This window comes from Ovis canadensis, chromosome 15 (genome assembly GCF_042477335.2).
Source record: "Ovis canadensis isolate MfBH-ARS-UI-01 breed Bighorn chromosome 15, ARS-UI_OviCan_v2, whole genome shotgun sequence".
Lineage (NCBI taxonomy): Eukaryota > Metazoa > Chordata > Mammalia > Artiodactyla > Bovidae > Ovis > Ovis canadensis.
This window is the reverse complement of record NC_091259.1, coordinates 38,745,116-38,766,345: the sequence shown is the minus strand read 5'-3', so window position 1 is coordinate 38,766,345 and position 21,230 is coordinate 38,745,116. Positions and strand designations below refer to the sequence as shown.

Sequence of the window (21,230 nt, the reverse complement as noted above, 5' to 3'; positions counted from 1 at the left end):
TCTGCAACTAAACTCATCCTCTCACCTCTCAGTTGGACCAAAAGCTCTTAGTATTAGGAGCCCACAGCTGAACCCATCAGTCTTGAGTCTACTAAAGATCAAAGTTTGAAAGTTCACAAAGCAGCAGCAACAATTCTTTTTCCCTTTCTTTCCTCCTAGACAATGACTGGTTGTTACCCTTTGATTCTCTTGTGCCTAATTAGATGCTGAAGAAGCTAACCAGGCTTCAGTTAAACTTGACTGGAATGATGAGTTTTACAGGATCTTGCAGACATGAAAAGTAAATTGGTACCCCCTTTTAGGTTTGAGTCTGTTTAGCAACATTCCAAGGCAACAGTTAATGGAAGCTACTGGAGGCTTAGCAGGTAGGCTACAATTCTGTTTATTTCTTTTATAAAAAGCATGGTCAAATAGCCCAGAAATAGACCCCCATAAATATAGTCAACTGATTTTTGACAGAGGAGCAAAGGCAATACAAGAGGATAATGATACTGTCTTCAACAGAAGGAGCTGGGACAACTGTACATCCACATGTGAAAAAATGAACCTAGACTCAGACCTTACACCATCACAAAAGTTAACTCAAAATGATCACAGGCCTAAATGTAAAACACAAAGCTATAAAACTCCTGTAACAGAGGTCCCTGACCTCCAGGATCTAATGCCTGATGATCTGAGGTGGAGCTGATGTAATAATAATAATAGAACTAAACTGTGCAATAAATATAATGTGCTTGAATCGTCCTGATATACCATGATGGTAATCATACCATTTGCTCCCCCCTGGTCCATGGAAAATTGTCTTCCATGAAACTGGTTCCTGGTGCCGAGAAGGTTGGGAACTGCTTTTAGAAGATAATGTAGGAGGAACCCTAAACGATGCTGGGTATGGTGTTGCCTTTTTAGATATAACACCAGAGACAGACCATGAAAGAAATAATTAACAAGCTGGACTTCACTAAAATGAAAGGCTTCTGTTCTGCAAAAGACAATAGCAAGAGAATGAGAAGAGAAATCACAGACTGGGAGAAAATATTTGCAAAAGACACATCTGATAAAGGACTGTTATCCAAAATATACAAAGAACTGTTAAAACTCAACAGTAAAAAAACAGACAACTTGATTTAAAAATGGGCCAAAGATCTTAATAGACGTCTCACCAGAGAAGATACACAGATGATAAATAAGTGTGTGAAAAGTTGTTCCACATCATATCATCAGGGATATGCGAATTAAAACAACAACGAGATACCACTGTATTCCTAGTAAAATGACCAAAACCCCAAACACTGACAACAAAGGCCAGCAAGGATGCAGAGTGACAGGAACTCTAATAACATTGCTGGTGAGAATGCAAAGTGGTACAGCCACTTGGGAAGACAGTTTGGTGGTTTCCTACAAAACTGAATGTACTCACAATCTGGCAATCACACTCCTTGGTATTTGCCTAAATGAACTGAAAATGTATGACTACACAAAAACCTGTTCACAGATATTTATAGCAGCTTTATTCATAATTGCCAAAATTTGGAAGCAACCAAGATGTCCTTCGGTAGGGAAACGAATAAATAAACTGTGGTACATCCAGACATTAGAATATTATTCAAAATTAAAAAGAAATGAGCTAGCAAGCTCATGAAAAGACATGAAGGAAACTTAAATGCATATTACTAATTGAAATAAGCCTATCTGGAAAGGCTATATACTATGATTCCAACCATGTGACATTCTGGAAAAGGCAAAACTATTGTGACAGTAAAAAGGCTGTAAGGGTGTGGCAGGGAGAGATGAATAGGTAGAGCACAGAGGGTTGTTAGGGCAGTGAAAAATACTCTGTACGATACTATAATGATGGATATGCGTCATTGTACATTTCTCCAAACCTAGAGAAGGTACGACATCTAGAGAGAACTCCAAGGTAAGCTAACAAATGTTTAATGCTGGACTTTGGGTGATTGTGATGTGTTGGTGTAGATTCATTCTTGGTTAAAAACAAAAATTACTTCTTGTGAATAACGTTGATCATGGGGAAAGCTATGAATATATGGGGGCAAGAGGTGTACAAGAAATCTCTGTAGCTTCCTCTTAATTTTGCTGTAAACCTAAAACTGCTCTGAAAAAATAAAATATTTGTTAAAGGGTCAAGTGAGTGAACACCAGACTCATGGACAGTGCAGGACGTAACTTTCAGCACTCACCTGAACAAGGTGTCAAAGTAGCCAATACTGCTGCAGGAAAGTGTCTACTCTGGCACCCACAAGTGTACAAAGAACAGTGCACACTCAAGTGTGTATGCACAGATGGGCCTATGGGTGGCAGAGTAGTTTCTTTATACAATTAAATTATTGCTGCAGGCTCCTCTTGTCTCTTTGGTGCATACCTAGCTCCTTTCAACTAGATCTTTTCTTGACAAAGTAACCACTACCAATAGGCTTTCTCCCACTTCACCAAACGAAATATTACTTTTTATATAAGCCCCATCCAAAAAAGAAAAAAACCCAGTTAATTTGTGGTTATCTGGATATAGATTTCCCCTTTGGATATTACTATTTGCAACAAACGTTTAATGCTAATTTTAGTTTCTTCCCTTCAGTCATTACAGTTTTGAAGTGTCTCTTTTTCCTACAGCTCAATGTTTGCCTCAAAAATGGTTAAGTATTTAAATTTTTATTAATCCAAGAAAGACCACAAGGATAGCTTCCTTGCCTCTCAACTGCCTCTTCAAAAGTCACAGTGCCTTCAAAAGCCAAATATTCTTGACTTTTGAATCATCCCTTGTCTCAAATATCCATCACTTTCACGACCTTTAGGATTTCTGAGATATGAGGGATAAACCCCAGACTTCAGCTCATAAGTCTCCAAACAACTTGACCTTATACGTTTACCATTTTCCCACTTACAAAATGAGGAAGCCAATCTCGTACCTACACTTCCCTCAAGGCTGCTCAGTCAAAAAGAGTAGAATCTCTGACCTCTCCAGAGCCCTGTATTAATGTATGTCATCTTCAGCATCAGTTGAGGGAGTAATAAACTTAATCCACCAATTTGAAACACTTTATCCATCCTGTTTCATTATATGCATTCACCTTCCCCCACAACAAAAGACACAGAATAATCTAAACCTCTTCTTACCAATTGGAGAAGGAAACTGCAACAGACTCCAGCATTCTTGCCTAGAGAACCCCATGGACAGAGGAGCCTGGTGGGCTGCTGTCCGTAGGGTCGCACAGAGTCAGACACAACTGAAGTGATTAGCATGCATGCATGCCTTGGGGAAGGAAATGGTAACTCACTCCAGTGTTCTTGCCTGGAGAATCCCAGGGACAGAGGAGCCTGGTGGACTGCTGTCTATGGGGTCGCACAGAGTCGGACATGACTGAAGCAACTTAGTAGCAGTAGCTTCTTACCAATAGTGGAATACTGTATATATCATTATACAAATTTATTTAGGAACAGAGAGATTCCTTTGAATCTCAACATTTTCTTGGCTATGCAGTCTTTAAAAAAAAAAAAAAGTGACCATTTCTACAATGGCTTCATGTTACAGGTCTACACACTGGCCCACAAAGAAAGAGACTGGAGAAAGAATGTTCCTGCAGAAATCAACAAGGATTCCCAGCCCACATGGGAACTCCTGTGGAAGCTAGCACAGTAGTTCACACTTTGGTATTTTTCTTTCTTTCTTTCTTTTTTGTTAAAGAAGATAATATATTACAGAGACATCTTCAAAATTCACACCTGAGTTAAACATTTTGCTGGAAAATTCCACATTAAGGAGAGAAGAACATAATGCAAAAAAAGGAAAGGGCTATATACAGGTATGTTGCCAGCATAATTGTTGTGTGTTTGGTTTCGTGTTCCTCCTTCTGCAACAGGAGACAGGGGAGAGAAGGAGAGAAGGAGACACACAGGGAAGGAGAGAAGAAACAAGTGTTCCTGAACTCTGGAGCAGACAAAGCAGACACAAGAGCACCTGTGGGCAGAGAAATGTGCCCAGGGGACTGAGTAAAGAGGAGGGAATTTGGAGAACATGATTATGAATGGATTTGGTTCTAGAAGAAGGGACAAGGCTAAAGAGAAAGTGGGGGGAAATGAAAATTTTGCTGAACAGAAAAAACATCAAAGCTTTGGTGGAGACATCAGATTCAAATCTTTTCGCAGATTCTAGAATCAGTTCTTGGACTGTGGCTAAGTTCAGAGTCAAAACCCGTTCTCTCCCCTCTGGTAGTTTGGCACCAGGTGAATGGCTGTGCCCAGAATGAACTGGAGACGAGCTGGAGAATAATAAAAAGTCCTTTTTCAAAGGCCACTGCAGCAGGGAAACTGTCTGAAATATTTAGAGAAGGGTGCAGGCGAGGAAGGCAAAAATGACCAACTCCTAGGAGGGATGTGCGTTTCAAGAGCGCTAGGAGTCAGCACACGGTTCAATCACAGTTTGGATCTCTGGAGGCGCTTGCTCTGAAGAAGACAAGAGTTTGGGTTCGTCCTCTTCCGCTCTCTCCTGAAAGTAATCTGTCCATACAGAGAAGGCATGATTCCCTTCCTTCTGGTGGGGAATACAGGGCCAGGTGGCAGAGGAGAAACTTTTTGGTCTCAGTGGAGGTACGTGGGATGACTCCATCGATACCAAGATCTAGAAGGAAGGAAGGAACGAGTCAGTCGGACAGCTTCTAACCATGAGGAAAGGGGAATGAGCAGCGAGCACTGGCAGGTACATACAGGGTTTTTTCCTAGGAGTGCTGAAAGTGTTCTAGAATCAGATATGGCGACAATCGCACCATCCTGTGAATACACTAAAAAGCAGTGACTTGTACACTGAATTGGTAAATTTTATGGAATGTGAATTATATCTCAGAACAATTTTTTTAATGTCCATTATATGTTTTCCTCTCTTCTTTTTGGTGGGGGTGGTTGAGGAGCTCCTAGCTTTGGGGGTATGCCACAGTTGGCCCTTAAGAGCTGGCTGCCTTGCCGAACAGTTTGGGTTTGGACAAACAGGTTCATTTCTTCAAACAAGCTCAGGTCTTTAATTGCCTGACTTGCAATCTCTTGTTTTGTTCTGTACTGGGGAAGAAACCTCTTGAGGCATCCACTCTGGGAACACTTTTTAGAGGAGAATCTTTGCATCAAGGCTCTGGAGGCTGCTTCTGTCATTGCATCCCGGGTGGGAGCACAAGGTTAGGATGGAGCACCCCTCCCCTCTCCCAGGGCATCAGCTACACAGGGAAGCTCAGGCTTGGGGCAGAATGCCCCCACTGCAGCTGGAACTGGCGTGAAGGGGAGTTCTCTGAAGCCCAGTGAAGGACCTGACCCTTTTCAACAGGAGTGTTTGGAAATTTCCACCCTCCCAGTGAGGATGGAAATTTTGGCTTTGTTGACATCAGCTCTTTGCCAGGACTGGCTGAGGCTTCTCTTTTAAATCCCACTCCCAAGGGATAGAGTCCAGTCTGGCTCGGCACCCCGCCCTCTCCCTGCCTCCCCCGTGACAAGCCTTCTTCCCCAAGGTGTTGACCCCCAGAGGCAGCTTCTCACATGTCCCTTGGCCCTGGAGGAGGTGTCTTGGTTCTCTTCCCTCCACCTTACCCTGAAGAGTTAAAACTGGAGGAGGAGTTCACGGCCGCTTTGGAGTTATTTTGAGATGCAGTGGGGCTGCTGGCCTGGAGTCCTGAGCCGGGAGAAGATGGCCTGCTGTTGTTCCCAGGGGAACAGGATGACGTTACTGAGCATGAGGAGAGGCAGAAACAAGGGGGAATTAATGAGGCTGGCTCCAGGGACCTCGTGACCTTCAGGCACGTATCGCCCAAGGGGTCTCACCCTCTCCCTACCCCACTCCCCCTTCCACCCATCTGCCCACCTCCTATCACGGTAGCATCAACACCCTGCCCCAGAGGGGCCCTCATCATACATACTGCTCCCCGGCCCAGGCCCTGAGAGTGGCATGGCTGGTTCCACAAGTCCAAGACTTGCCAAACACAGGGAGGATGGATGCCAAAACCTTCCCATTCCAAGCGCACACCCTGGGCTGGCTATATCCAGCCTGGGACCCAGGGGCAGGATGAGAAAGAGAAGCGGAAGCTTAGGGAAGGAAGCGAGGAGGAGAGAAGAATGCTTGGGGAGGAAAAGAGAAGCTGAGAGCACATTAAGATGGCCAGCCTCTCTGGGGTTCCCATCTCCACATGGTACGTGGTCTTCCAGAAGGAGCATGGGAGGAGTCCCGGGCATCCACTATAGAGCTCTGTGGCCTGTGGCAACTTGCTTCATTTCCCTGAAACCTCTTTGTGACCTCTCTAATATGGCAAATCTGGATAAAACTGAACTCCTGTATTCAGGTTTCCCAAACAACATTCCATGGGTAAGGTGACATAGATTTCATCCTCCAAGCTAAGATGATTTGAAGGGTTGAAGGCAATAGTATTGATAATGAGATCAGCACAGGGGACCATCAGATACTGGGGCTGTCCTGGGCAAATCCAGACATATGGTCACCCTATCTAATTCTTTGAAATACTTTTTGAAAAACAGAGTTCTATAGAAAATTGGTTTAGAAAACCCTGCCTTCTGTTCAGCTCATTTTTATGTATAAGGCATTTGTAGGTAAAGTGGGCCGAGAAGTGCAACAATTAAAACAAAAACACTTGTTCAAACTTTACCTACTCAGCATTCCCCAAACTTACTTGATCACAGAAGACTTTTCCTCCTAGAAAAAATGTTAACATCTTCTAAAACACATTTTGGGAATGCTGAGGATGAGATGGTTGGATGGCATCACTGACTTGATGGACGTGAGTTTGAGCAAGCTTTGGGAGTTGGTGATGGACAGGGAAGCTTGGCGTGCTGCAGTCCATGGGGTTGCTAAGAGTCGGACTGAGCAACTGAACTGAACTGACTTAGGTCAATATCTTGCAGTTCTGTTATCCCATTATCTAAAAGAATGTTAGTAGACCTTATTTTTAGAGCTCACCTGTTCCAGGCATGGTGCTGTGGACAGGAGGGACAGAAAGGGGGCCCAGAGATCCAGAGGGAGACACCTGAAAGGTGAGAGAAGCTTGTAAATTCTCTTCTGCTTCCGTCTCCATCTTCTGGAGCTTCTCCCAGGGTGCTGGGCTGTAAACTCCACAGAGATTAGGGCTTCACTTCCTGGATGGTTTCCTAATCCCAAACCGATGCCCTGTGCTCTGTGTCACAGGAAAGGCTCTGGACCATGTACACCACCCAGCTCCAGCTCTGCCCTGCTCCTGCCACTCCCTGCGGACCCCTGGCCAGGGCCTCTCTGCAGTGTGACCCCTGGCAAGGCTGCTTGGCCACCAGACCAAAGAGGCCTTGCTCAGATGCCCTGTGAGGAGAGGACCATGCCTCCAGGATGCTGCTGTGGCTGACACTGTGGGATGGCTACTTTATTTCCAGTCCCTTCTTCTTCCTTCTTAAAAGACCCCTGTGGGGACTTCCCTGGGGGTCTAGTGGTTAAGGATCCACCTTCCAATGCAGGGGATGCAGGTTTGATCCCTGGTCAGGGAACTGATATGCCATGGGGCAACTAAGCTCACGTGATGCACCTACTGAGCCCTCACACTGCCTCAAAGATCCCACATGATCAATGAAGATCCTGCATGCTGTAACTAAGATCTAATGCAGCCCAATATATAATCGTTAAAAAAAGAATAATGGAAATGCTTGTTTTTTATTTTTAAGACCCCTGCACTTGCTTGGGCAGGAGAGCTCAGCCCTAACCATCCTGTCACAGGCTTCACATCTTGATGTATGAGAGGACCATCCACTCTCCGGAGGTCCCTGGAGGAGATGAACTGTGTGAGGTCTCTGAAGCTTTGCATCTTGCCCTGGAGACCTCACAGCATCATCAGCTCTGGGCTGGGAAGGGACCTAAGATACTGTAGCTTAACCTTCCCATACAGTCCAGGAATCCCTACCCTCAGTATTACTATCCTAAATAGACATGGGGGCCCAACAGATCTGGGAGTGAGGCCTGGCTCCACCACTGTCTATGTAGCTGGGGCACATTACTTAAGCTGAGATTTGGTTTTCTCATCCGTAAAACAGCAGTAAAACCTCCCTCATATTTTCTTTTAATTAAGGTTTAACGAGATAATGTCCATTAAGCTTCTAACTCAATGCCTGGCAAAGAGTACCCGCCTTGTTAAATGTTAGTTCCCTGCCCTCCTGCAGAAGCTGTCAACTCGTGTATCTTGAGCTGCTGTTTACCTCTTCATTGGAGCTGAACTCGGCATACTTTTCCTCCCCCTTCATCTTCTCATGCTGTCCTGGGACACTCGGATCAGCCTCCACCCAGGACCTCGCAGGGAGGTTCTGCTCAGGGAGCTGCGACTGGGCACCGCTGCCCTCCCCTAGTTTGGAACACCCCGTGCCGACAGGATGCAGCATGTACTCATTTCCTAATCAGTCTGCAATGGTTCTGCTGCTTTCATGGACCTGCCCTTCCACAAGGGGCCTCTTTAGTAGGCTGGGGGCCCATGAAGGGCGGAGACAGGTGTGGGGCAGCATGGTGAGAGATGCTATCAATAATCTCCCTCCCTCTTTTCCTCTGCCTACCCCTTGCTGCCACACCCCAAGCCATTTGTTGTTGTTTTTAAATAATTATTTCATCACTGCAACCAGCTTCTTCTCTTCTATCTGGAGACAGGCTATACATGTGCAAGCGGAGATATGGCTCTCCCTTTTTTTTATATAAATAGTAGCATTCTGCCCATACTGCTCTGAATAATTTTGCCTTTTTTGCTTTCTTTCTTCTTCTTCTTCTTCTTTTTTTTTTTTTGCTTAACAGTATACCTTGGAGATTACGTCACACCAGAAGTAGAAGAAACTATGTCCCAGTCCCAAGGACAATGTTCCAGTGAGACCCGAGGAGAAGACCGGATTAGAGCATTTTCTCTACACTCTTACTTCAGGACGCCACAAGTATTGTTGTTGCTGTTCAGGAGCTCAGTTGCGTCCGACTCTTTGCGACCCCATGGACTGTAGCATGCCAAGCTCCTCTGTCCTTCACTATCTCCTAGATTTTGCTCAAATTCATGTCCACTGAGTCAGTGATGCCATCCAACCGTCTCATCCTCAGCTACCTGCTTCTCCTCCTGCCTTCAACCTTTCCCAGCATCAGGGTCTTTTCCAAGGAGTCTACTCTTTGCATCAGGTGGTCAAATTATTGCAGCTTCAGCATCAGTCCTTCGAATGAATATTCAGGGTTGTTTTCCTTTAGCATTGATCGCAAGTATTAATGTGACTATTTATTTAACATCTTTCTCCCTGACTAGGCTGGAGCCTTCATGAGGGGAATGTGATGCTTGTGTGGTCCCCTGCTGGATCCTCAGTGTCTGCTGCAGCACCCAGAACTTGGCAGGTGCTCAGTATCCAATGCACGATGAGAAGGCATGATGCTCCTTTACGGGTCTTCCATGCCTCCCACTTCTTTTCTCCACGTTGGTGTCCCCAGCTTGGATTGAACTGAGGTGATAGCTACCTCCCAGCTATTCTAGACAAAGCCCCATCTTTAAAGATTCCAAATCTCTCATGGCATGGTTCAGTTTCCTTCACGTGGCCTACAGTGCCCTACGGGATCTAACCCGCCTACTGCTCCAGCCCCCTCATTCACACACTGTCTCCCTCCCTGTGTTCCAGTCCAACCTTCTGTGCTTCCTCTCCCTGCCCACCCCAGCCTTAGGGCCTCTGCACACAGTTTCCTCTGCAGAGAATGTTCTTCCCAACACTCCCTCCGCCCCGCCATCTTGCTCCCCTTCCCCACCTCCAACTCAGACCTTGACCCCATTCGCGTCTACTCTTTCTTCTGCCATCAATGTGACCATCATTCCAAAGAGGAGTCCCTGACACCTGAACTAGGCTTGGTCCCTCAAATACCCACACGCCTTCTCTGGAGGCTTCATCACAAATTGCATTTTGTTTAATGTCTGTTTTCCTTGCTAGACTCTAAACGGAGATCACCAGTAACGATCCTGTGCACTGCCACATCTCAGTGCCAAATAGATGGTGTGTGCTCAATAAATACTTAAGAAATGAATGGTCAATGAACATCATATTGTCTCCAACTCCAAATTGTCAATGGCTCCTCATAGCTTCTAGGGTAATTTAGCATGGCCCCCCATGATCCAGCTCTCATCAACCTCCTGTCTTAGGCCTAAACCCTTAGCTCCAGCCAGAACAAAAAGCTTGTGGTTCCCCAGATGCATCATGTTGTTTCAGAGCTCGATGCCTCTCCCAGACTATTCCTTCTGCTGGCTATGCTGTTCTTTGATGAATTCCTAACCTGTTCTCCAAACAAATTAGGGAGTCATCCCTCCTGCATCCCATCCTGATTTGGGGGTCTTTCATCGGTGTTCCCATGGCTATCCTTCAGGGCTCCTTACAGCTGCTTCACCCACTTCATTGCAATTTCTTGCCTTTTCTGGCTCCACCTTCTCATTTTCTCCCCTTGGTCCTCTTCCTTTGCCCAGCCCTCAAATGCTGGTGTCTCCCAGGGCTGGGATTTCGATTTTCCCCTTTGCTTCTGTACAAATTACACAGGTGAGACCCTCCTGACCCAGGATTCCAACCACCACCTGTGTGCTTATGACTCCCCAGCTCACTTCTCTATCCTGGCTTTTCCTTCTGAACTCCAGACCCATTATTCCAAGTGCCCGGGGACTTTCCTACTTGGGTGACCCATAGGCCTTACTGTATATCATAATGGTGTAAAGAACTAAAATCGGGACTTCTCTGGAGATGCGGTGGCTAAGACTCTGTGCTCCCAATGCAAGGGGCCCAGGGTTTGACCTCTGGTTAGGGAACGAGATTCCACATACTACAACTAAGACTCAGCACAGCCAGATGAAAAAAAAAAAAAAAAAAGGAACTGAAATCATTTTTTCCTACTCCTAAGCCAGCTCCTCCCTTGTGTATAATCATTCCGTCATCGGCACCGACTTCTACGCTGTCAGTTCGGCCTGAATGCAGAGAGGCATCCTAGAGTACGCTCTTCCCTTTGTGGTTCTTCCTGCGCCCACCCAGTTTTCAAGTCATTAACCAAGACCTAATAATCCTACCTTCTAATTACCTCCTGAATCTCTCCCATCCCCCTCATTCTTACCAAATGGCTTTGCTTCGGCCCTCATCATATCTTTACTGGATAACTGCAGTCACATCTAACTCATCTCTGAAACCAAACCTGGTGCCTCTCAAGCCACCCTCTATGACTGCAGTCAGAGTGATGGTTCTAAAAAGCAAATGTGATCATGCCAGCGCCCTGCTTCAAATCCGTCAGCAATTCCCCAAGCCCTCACCTCCCTCAGCCCTGCCCACAATCCCTTCCATCTGGCCCTTGCTGATCTATGCAGTCTTATCCGTCAACGGTCCTCCACATGGACCCACCTGCTGTTCTGTGCACGCGCCCTCTTCACCCTGCTTCACACCACTGCACCACGGTTCTCCTACTTTCTCCTCCGGAACTCTACCCCCTACACACTTATTTGCCTCTTCACTCCTTCTTGTCTTTTTAGACTCAGCTCAGGTATTAATTATCTCCTTGGGGAAGCTTTCCCTAACCACCACCTCCCAAGGCTTTGTTAGCCGCTGCTCCTAAATTCTCTGAGAGAAACCATCGTGTTTGTCGTTTGTTTATTTGTCTGTCTCCTCTGCTAGGCAGGGAGGTCCTCTGGGAAGAACAATACATAGTAGATGGTTGATCAATGTTTGGTGAAAGAATAAGCAATAGTATGTCTTTATGAAATATGCCAGGACGAGGCTGGATTTCAGCCACCCTTGAGTGCTAGAAACATGGGGACAACACCATCATCCCCACCTCCCTTAATCTCCAGCCTTCATCAGTCCCAGGGATGGAGAAGACATTTTCTACCCTCCAGGCCTCCCAGTCTGCCTGAACTTCTCCCAGCCCTGACTTCTCCCCCTGCACTCTGGATTCCTAGATATAACCATCTACTTGACGCTTTCTCTTGGATGCCTAGGGTGTTAAGTCTATCTTAATATAACCAGCTCTAAATTCTCCGCTCATCCCCCCACCCTTCAAACCTGTTCCTCTACAGTCCTTATGATCTCAGAAAATGGCAACACCTTCCAGTCTGTTGCTCAGGTCAGAACCGCTGAGGTCATCTTGGCCTCATTTTGCGTACTTCCTGTCTGAGCTAACAGCACACACTGTCAGCTTCATGGTGGAGATCCATTTAGAGTCCAACCACATCTGCCCCCACCATGCCCTCCACCCTCGCCCAAGCTTCCCCCCTCGAAGCCTGACTGTTGTACCTCTCTCAGGTGGTATCCCGCTTCCACACGGATTAATCTCCGAACGGCAGCCCGTGGCATCTCTCTCGTGGTACCTTATTTCACTTAAGATGAAGGCCAGGGTCCTCTGATGGCCTCTGAGACCTTTCCTTGGTGAATGGCTTCCTGTCACTTCTCTGCCTTCATCTCCAGCTCCTCACCTCCTTCCTTGCTCTGCCCTGGTGACACTGGCTTCTGTGCTGTTCCTCAAACATGCCAGGCCTTCTCATGTTCTGGTCCCGCTACCTGGAACAACTCTTTCCTCCAGATATTTATATTTCATTCCCTTTCAATACTTAGATCCCTGATAAAATCTCACTTTATCAGAGAGGCCTTCTCTCACCCCTCTACTGAAACACCAGCTCCTTACAATCACATTCGATCTCCTTATTCTTCTTTACTCTACTTTATAGTATATATATTTGATATATAGTATCTCTTCGCTTATTTATTTGCTCCATACTCCCCCACCCCCATCTTCCTTAGGATGGGGAAGATTCTTGGCCCTCCAGGCTTCATCTCCCCCAGTGCTTGGCAGGCAGTTTGGCTCCTGGCCACTCACCAGCCGGGAACTGTACATGGGTGATTTGATAGGTGTGGCCACAGGGCAGTTGATTCGCTTCTCCTTTTGTCGTCGGTTGCAGAACCAGACCCTCACCACCTCCTTCTCCATGGACAACTGCTCTGCAATCATGGAGATCTCCTCAGAGCTGGGTTTGGGGTTCTACAGAAACCAAAGGGGCAGAGTCATCAGGAGGAGAAGGGAACAGGACCAAGAATCGAAGGTGGGGGAGAGATGTTCCAGGAAGCAGGATAGAATAATAGATGGAGCAAAAGCTTTAGAATCAGACCTAAGACGGAATAGTGGTTTTAGCCCTTACTCTGTGGCCTCAGGAAACTTTCCGAACCTCTCTGAGCCTCAGTCTTACCATCTATGAAAGGAGAGTAATAATGACTACTGTATAGGATTATTGTGGAGACTGAAGGAGGAAATGTGTGTCAACTGCCAAGTGCAGGGCCTGACACAGGGTGGAGGCTCTCCTCTCACTTCTTCTCCAGAGAAGTTCTGAATAAAGAAGCTGATGAGCTTGGTGGGGCAGGCTGCATCCCCAGAACCCATGCTCCCCTCTTTCCTCATAATCTGAGGAAACCTTCTCTCAGCTGGTTTCTTCCTGCCTACCTCAGAATAGGAAATGCTAGTTAAAACGTGTGGACCCATCAAGACTATAGAGGAGATAAGTGTGTGTGTATGTGTGTGTGTGTTAGTCGATAAGTTGTGTCTGACTCTTTGCAGCTCCATGGACTGTAGCCTGCCAGGCTCTTCTGTCCATGGAATTTCCCAGGCAAGAGTACTGCAGTGGGTTACCATTTCCTTCTCCATGGGATCTTCCCAACCCGGGGACTGAACCTGCATCTCTGTGTCTCCTACGTTGGCAGGTGGATTCTTTCCCACTGAGCCATCAGGAAGCCCATACATTTGTATACACACTCAAATATACATATATATCCATCACTCCTTTGTTTTGACCACTTCCACCCTCAACTCAATCTTTGATCTTAGCCCCCTTCCTCTCCTTTCTACAGCCTCCCTGACTCTTGCTCCTCTGAGAAACTTCAGCAAAAGGAAAAGCCAGCTCTCATCATCCTGCCAGCAGGATGCAGCCGTCAAGTCCACAGTCACATGCACGGGGGAATCTGCTGGGCGGGCAGCAGCCCTGGAGGCCTGGGGCCTGCAAGGCAGAACTAGGCCACGGGCACATCCTTGAGGGACCTGAGCGGTGTGGATGGAAACTCTGGAGGCCGGTCCCTAAGGGACCCTGATTAAAGGCTCTTTAGGCCACGCATGTTTATCCCTCTTCTCTTCCCCGGCTCCCATGGGGCACATAACTGGTATTATTAGCTTCCACATATTGACTCCAGAATACACTTTTGCTGCAAGTTCAAAACAACGTGTGTATGTAATATGATCACAAGTATTTAAGTGCATGTGAAGTGAAAGTGTTAGTTGCTCAGTCATGTCCGATTCTTTACAATTCCCTGGATTGTAGCCTGTCAGGCTCCTCTGTCCATGGAATTCTCCAGGCAACAATACTGGAGTGGGTTGTCATCTCCTTCTCCAGGGGATCTTCCTGACCCAGGGATCGAACCCAGGTCTCCTGCATTGCAGGCAGACGCTTTACCATCTGAGCCACCAGAGAAGCAAGTGTATGCAGAAGAGAGAAACAGAAGGACATACGTAGATGACATTTGGTGGTGAATTTTTTCCTACTTCCCCGTGTTTTCCAAATTCTTTACAATGAGTATTTATTTTAGGTATATAATTTGAAAAATACAAAGCAATGTGAGGAAGGTAAAGAATATATACACAATGACCTGGCTTTGCTTCCTTTATCTCAACTGGATACAGATACAATCTTCTCCACTAGGATTCTAGATCCCAGTCTAAATCTCTCGGCTCAAGGGATCATGGGTACCAAATAGAGGTCAGAGCCAGCAGGGTCTGTAGGGGAGGAAGTTTCTGGAACCCAGCCTGTTACTCAAACGCCTGGAGAAGGAGCAGGTCTCTGTTTTCTGACCCTTTCCAAGGGCAGGTGTTGGAGGGCTCAGGGGTGGTGTCCAAGGACCTGTGCGTGTATGCTCACCCTCCTGTGCAAGTCAGCCCACTTGCCCCCACCCCAAGGATCTGCTCACATCTTGAAATCTCTTCTCCAGAGTCAGACGGATGTTGGTCTCAATGCTGGTCCGCTTCTTCCTCTTCCTCCCGAACACCTCACTGAGGGCGGGGTAAGAGTTGGGGGTGCTCATGGAGGGGTCCGACGGGGAGGATTCTGCGTGGAGCGGGAGAGGAGAGGAGGCTCAGAGAGGGGAAGGCAGCCGGTGCAGGCTCTGTCTCCCTGGACGTGAGGTCCCATGACCCTCTCCCAGCAGGTCCGTGGACCCTCCCCCCGCAGGGGAGCAGGAACAGCCGGAGAATCCTGCTTCTCCTCGCTGCTCTGGGCAAAGGTCCTCCACGCCTCCCACCTCGGTGCCTCCAGTGTTTGCGGTCATGGTTCAGGGACACCCAGACATCAGCGGCATGTGTGGGTGTGAGTGGGTGAGGGCAGGGCTCCAAGTGGCACTCACGGGTCTGTCTTTTACAAGGAGGCCTGGATGTGAATCCTGAGGGAAATGAGAACTGGGGTTTTGAGCTAAAAGCAATGGCCCTTGGTGGTGGGAGGCTGGTGTGAGGCCACTTCCTTTGCAGCATGAGTGCTGCAGCTGAGGTGATGTGAGGGGTCAACTGGGAGGGCCCTCCAGAAGCATTCAGGCGCAGACGGGAGTCACGCCAGAAGAGATCAGCAAGGTCCTTTCCCAAAGACCCTAAGACTCTCTCTCTGGTCATCTCAGTCCAGCGCTCCAGTCAAACCTGCCAAAGGGACAGCCTGGTGGGGACGCTTCCTTACCCACTCCCTTGTTTCCATGTGGAAGGACTTCCGAGAGGGCCCCACCCTTGGCTGCCCATCTCCCACTCTCCTCTTTCTCCATAGTAACCACTGGGAAGTGAAGTGTTAGTCACTCAGTCATGTCTGTCTCCTTGTGACACCATGGACTGTAGCCTGCCAGGCTCCTTTCTCCATGGGATTCTCCAGGTAAGAATACTGGAGTGGGTTGCCATTCCCTTCTCCAGGGATCTTCATGACCCAGGGATCAACCCCGGGTCTCCTGCATTGTAGGCAGAATCTTTACCATCTGAGCCACCAGGGAAGCCCTGTAGTAACCATGAACCCACACTATCTACAGACTAGAGCCCAGCCCCACCACTGGCTCTGCTCCTCCCTCTCCACCAAGACCAGTGGTTCTCACCCTGGGATGACTTTGTACTACCCCCATTCTTCCCCCAGGGACATCTGGCACTATCTTATGGCATTTTGGATGTTACAACAGGGGGCGGGCATCTAGTGTGTAGAGACCAAGGATGCTGCTAAATAGCCTACAATTCATGGGACAGCTTCCATGAAAAAGTATTATCTGTCCCAAGATGCTGCTAATGCTGTGGTTAAGAACCCTGTCCCACGCTGTTCCCTGACACCAAACTCTTCCATTCATTATTCCAAATGTTTTGCCCTTGGCTTATACCCTGGGCCTCCTGGAATTGCCTCCATGGCCACCACGCCTGACTGAATCCTCCTGCAAACCCCACTCCTGCTGGAACGCTTTCCCAACCAGTCTTCTGCTGCTGCTGCTAAGTCGCTTCAGTCATGTCCGACTCTGTGCAACCCCATAGACGACAGCCCACCAGGCTCCTCTGTCCCTGGGATTCTCCAGGCAAGAATACTGGAGTGGGTTGCCATTTCCTTCTCCCAACCAGTCTAGCTTTCAGTAACTTGCTGTCCTCTGAAAACCTACTCAAGAATTAGCCAGATAAAGATCTTTTGTTGTGCCTGTTGCCTCCGCCTCCCAGCCATGAGACCCTGGAGAGCCCCCTTCCCTATCCCCCTGCTCTAGACACAGTCCAGACAGTAGTCTGGATGTGTTGGCTCTGCAGACCCCACCTTTGTCTATGGTGAGGCCAGGCAGGTCTGGAGTAGGGAATAAAATGGGGCAAGTCTTTGTGGCCACAGACCTAAAGCCATGTCCTCTATGGCTTTTTCCATAATGAAGCTGACACCTTCATCTCTATTAGCCTGTCCCCAGTGTCCTATTTTTCTGTTGGTTCCAGACTCAGGAGGAGAGGAAAGGGCCTTGTGCGTTGACCACTGAAAGCCCCAGCATAGACCAGTCACCAGCCCCTTTCTGCAGACCTTCAAAGGCTGGGGCCCCTCACCTCTGGGATCTAATGCCTGATGATCTGAAGTGGAGCTGAAGTAATCATAATAGACATAAAGTGCACAATACACGTAATGCGCTTGAATCATGCCGAAACCACTCCGCAACCCTGGGTCTGTGAAAAAATCGTCTTCCGTGAAAACCAGTCCCTGGAGCCTAAAAGGTCGGGGACCACCGCTCTAAGGCATCATCCATCGTCACGTCCCCAAGGCCTACCTGCATCGTTCAGCCACTTCTCCAGCAGCGGCTTGAGCTTGCACATGTTCTTGAAGCTCAGATTGAGGGCCTCAAATCGTGAGATAGTCGTCTGGCTGAAGTCGTTTCCATACAGCTTTCCCATGGCCAGACCCACATCTCCCTGCACGTAGGGGTGGAGAGGGAGGACCTTGATTGACAGGCCCCTTCTCCCCTTTGTCCACATCCCCCACCATCCTAGCTCCTCGCCGCACCTTTCGCGCTCCCACCCGCCACCCTGGCTCCCTTCCAGGTTTCTTCCCCTAAGATGGAAACCTGGTTACTTCTCTTCTTAGACTCTGAGTGGTCTGTGCCTTGCCCCTGGCCTGGCTCTCATTCCTCGCCCCCTCCACCAGCAGGGTCCCCGGCTTCCCTACCAATGGCAACTGTGCCCCATTGTTAGGGGACACAGGGGCACAGTGGGTTTGTCCCAAACACCATGAGTTTGAGGTGCTCTTAAACCTACACTTAGGAAGTCCAGTCTCTATTCAGCCCAAGTTCTTCCACCTCCCCAGTCCCAAACCAAACCTGTGTGAAGCCCAGCTTAATGCGCCTCTGCTTAAAGGTCTTGGCAAACTTCTCCAGCTCCTCCAGGTCACTGGGCTCATCAGCTCCTCCAGCGCTGGGGAGATGCTTGGGCACCGGGAGATGCTGAGATGCTTCCAGATGGGGTTCTAAAGAAGATCCTGGTAGCCCAGGGCGCCCAACTGCCTAAGAGGAGACACACACCAAGCTCACCCACAAATAGTCAACAGATGAAACGGCATTCTCTGAGCTTTTTGCACTAAAGGCCCGCTTAGAGGCTAACAGGTTAGATTCCTATTATTTCAGTGTTGTGGAAGTGGAAATTGGAGTTTCTGGGAAGGGACTGGGCTTCCCTGGTGGCTCAGTGGTAAAGAATCCCTGCCAATGCAGGAGATGCGGGTTTGATCCCTGGTTTGGGAAGATCCCCTAGAGAAGGAAATGGCAACCCACTCCAGTACTTGCCTGGGAAACCCCACGGACAGAGGAGCCTGGCGGGCTACAGTCCATGAGGTCGCTCAGACATGACTTAGCGACTAAACAACTAGATGAAGGGACCAGCAGGAGTAGCTGGCGCAGAAACAGCAGGAGTGTGGGACAGGGCGGTGGCCTTTCTGGGTTTTAGCCTATGACTCACAGTTTGACTCTGAGCAGGTAACTTCCTCCTTTCAGTTTTCCACCATAAAAGGAGCTAGCAGGGTTGTCTACAAAGATCCCCAAAACACATCTCAAAATGGGATAAGGCAAAGGTTGTCTGTCTCGTCTGTTCTTTTCCACAAAGCAAAGTGACTGAGGTGTTCAACAGGCCTTAACTGAAGATAACAGAGGGCATCTGAGACTCATTATGTTAATGGAATTTCCATAAAATTCCAAACTCTCGAGACCACCATTTTACTTTCTAAACCATCATTTTCTTTCATGAGAATATTTTGCTTTCTGCTTTTCTTTTTTTTTAATCAAAGGTATTCCACTACCATCCAAGTGCCCCTTGATCACATTCATCAAGGATGTTGCCAGGAGATGTTCTTTCTTTAATTTATTTTCATAGAACAGACTCTTATACCTGGAATCCAATTTATGCCTACTAGGGTCAGGAGTAAATCCAACTCGTCCATGAAAAAGGAACAGAGCCCAGGCTTGGGGTCCTCAGGGGCTTGTATCCAGGGCAGCGGCTGCTACCTGAGTGGATGAAGTGGCCTAAGTCCACTCTTTTCTCTTCCTTCCCAGTTTACTCCTTTCCAAGACTGGGGTTACCTTTAGTCTTTTCTTCAGGCCTCCCATTCAGACAGACAACCTTGTGGTAACCAGGGAAAAGTCAAGGGCTCTTTTCCTCGAGGGAAGCTCTTTTAGAACAGAATGATTTGAAACCATTAGGCTTTGAACCTTTTCAGTGGGAGACTGGGTGGTGCAGACCAGACCCTCAGGACAAAGCCTATTGCCCACCTTCAAATCCAATCAGCTGCAGAATTGCTTTGAGTCAGCTTCCCCCACATCCTCTGTCAGCCCCTCCTTTCTGCCCTTACTTGTTGCTGTTGTTCAGTTACTAAGTCATATCTGACTCTTCGACCCCACGGGCTGCAGCACACCAGGCTTGCCTGTCCTTCACTGTCTCTTGGAGTTTACTCAAACTCATGTCCATTGAGTCAGTGACGCTATCTAACCGTCTCATCCTCTACCCTTATTGCTACCACTCTAAGCAGGTCTATTTACTGCTGCCTCAGGATGATCTTAATAATCTTCCAAACAGTCTTTCTGTTTCTAGTTTCACCCGGCTCTTGTGTTATAAGTCATATGAGTTGATCTTCAGAACCCTCTAAGATTTATTCCAGATCCAAGTCTGGTGATGAGATTCCGCTAGCAGTAAGGAAGAGGTCTGAGACCTTAGGACACTGGTGTCCTTGTGTCTCTTAGCCACTAGGTGGCACCCTCGGCTCTTCCAGAAGTTCTGTGGACTCCCGCACTGTAAAGTGAAGTGAAGTCGCCCAGTCGTGTCCGACTCTTTGACTCCATGGACTGTAGCCCACCAGGCTCCTCCATCCATGGAATTTTCTAGGCAAGAGTACTGGAGTGGGTTGCCATTTGGGGCAATCCACGGGGATCTTAGCACAGAGAAGGGATTAGGATCTCTGCAGTCATTCCCAGCTCTTGTTCACGTTGGATTCTGCAGAGCCATCTCATGCAGTGGTGCAGGGGTTAACTGCACAGGGGCAGCTAAATGAGGGGGAGGGGTGGCAGCTCTGATGTAACTCCAGCTGCTCTGGCCAAGCCACATTCCCTGGTGTGAGGCTGCCTCTGGCCAGAGGAAGCGGTGCCTTTTTTTCTCACTGGCAAACAGGTGCTGTGGGGCGCCAGGGCAGCTCTGCAAAGGGCCCTCTTGCAGACCTCAGTCCTCCTAACCTAGGCACCTGTCCACTGCAGAAGCCAATCTAGAAAAGCAGTTATATATATATATATATATATATATATTTATTTATTTTTATTTATTTATTTTTTTTTTGGCCCTGCCACGTGGCACATGAAATCTGTTTCCTGACCAGGGATCGAACCTGTGCTCCCTGAAGTGGAAGCGCAGAGTTCCCTGGTGGTGGTTCCCTGGACCACCAGGGAAGTCCCTCAAAGAATGGTTCTTAAGAGAGGCCCACAGATGAGAGACCTTGTCTTGATGTTCTCCTGACATCAAGCCTGTGGATCTCTGGTCTCCCCCTTGGGACTTGAGAGTACCAGGAGGGCTGGCAGTAACTTTAGTGTCCCTGGAAAGTTAGTTGAGCCCTGCAGAGGACTGATGCAGGGGCCTGATCGGGGATGGAGTGGAATGCACGGATCCAGAGCAGGCTAGCCCAGGGGCTGGAATATCTGGCTTCTAATTCTGGCTCCACAAGTGACACTGGGTCACTCATTTCCTCCGACTGTGGCTTGAATTTCCTCCTCTTTGTCAATGGGGACAATCCCTTGCTATTCGCTCTCCCCAGAGGGAGAAACCAGGGAGTGTAACTCCATCAAGAGCTGAGAAGTTCCTAGAGGGGACAGGAGGAACACGCATGTTTACCTGGGATGTGAGGCCAGGCCCCGTCTGCGGGAGGAGGAGCGAGCTCTGTTGCTGCGGAAAGGGGAGAAGGTTTGGCTGCAGACCTGGGTGAAAGGGGAAGAGCAAAGCAACAAACGCATAAAATCCAGGCCAGCTGAAAGACATGCTCTACCCGATAACTGTCCCCACCCTCCTGCTACCTAATCCCCCCAACCCCCCATGGAGCCCTGAGGAGCGGCCCCCACGGGCACTGTCAGGATTGCCACACGCAGGTGGAGGTGAATCAGACATGGGGATAAGCAGATGTAAACAGCAGTCCCCAAACCAGTCCTTCTGCCTGCCTGCC

The 21,230-nt window shown here is 48.2% G+C and overlaps 1 protein-coding gene across 1 annotated transcript in view; it reads right to left on the bottom strand.

Annotated features, from left to right (window-relative positions):
- Nucleotides 1–1,485: 1,485 nt before the first annotated feature.
- The window catches only part of POU2F3 (POU class 2 homeobox 3), an 88,529-nt gene continuing 68,784 nt past the window's right edge, over nt 1,486–21,230 (bottom strand). The window contains exons 6-13 of the mRNA XM_069554615.1: nt 20,906–20,988; nt 17,866–18,048; nt 17,320–17,461; nt 14,989–15,125; nt 12,860–13,021; nt 6,962–7,028; nt 5,584–5,719; nt 1,486–4,633 (exon numbers count right to left, since the gene is read on the bottom strand). Of these exons, the coding sequence (XP_069410716.1) occupies nt 4,594–4,633; nt 5,584–5,719; nt 6,962–7,028; nt 12,860–13,021; nt 14,989–15,125; nt 17,320–17,461; nt 17,866–18,048; nt 20,906–20,988 (950 nt within the window). The 3' untranslated portion in view covers nt 1,486–4,593. The remainder of the gene's footprint in view (nt 4,634–5,583; nt 5,720–6,961; nt 7,029–12,859; nt 13,022–14,988; nt 15,126–17,319; nt 17,462–17,865; nt 18,049–20,905; nt 20,989–21,230) is intronic.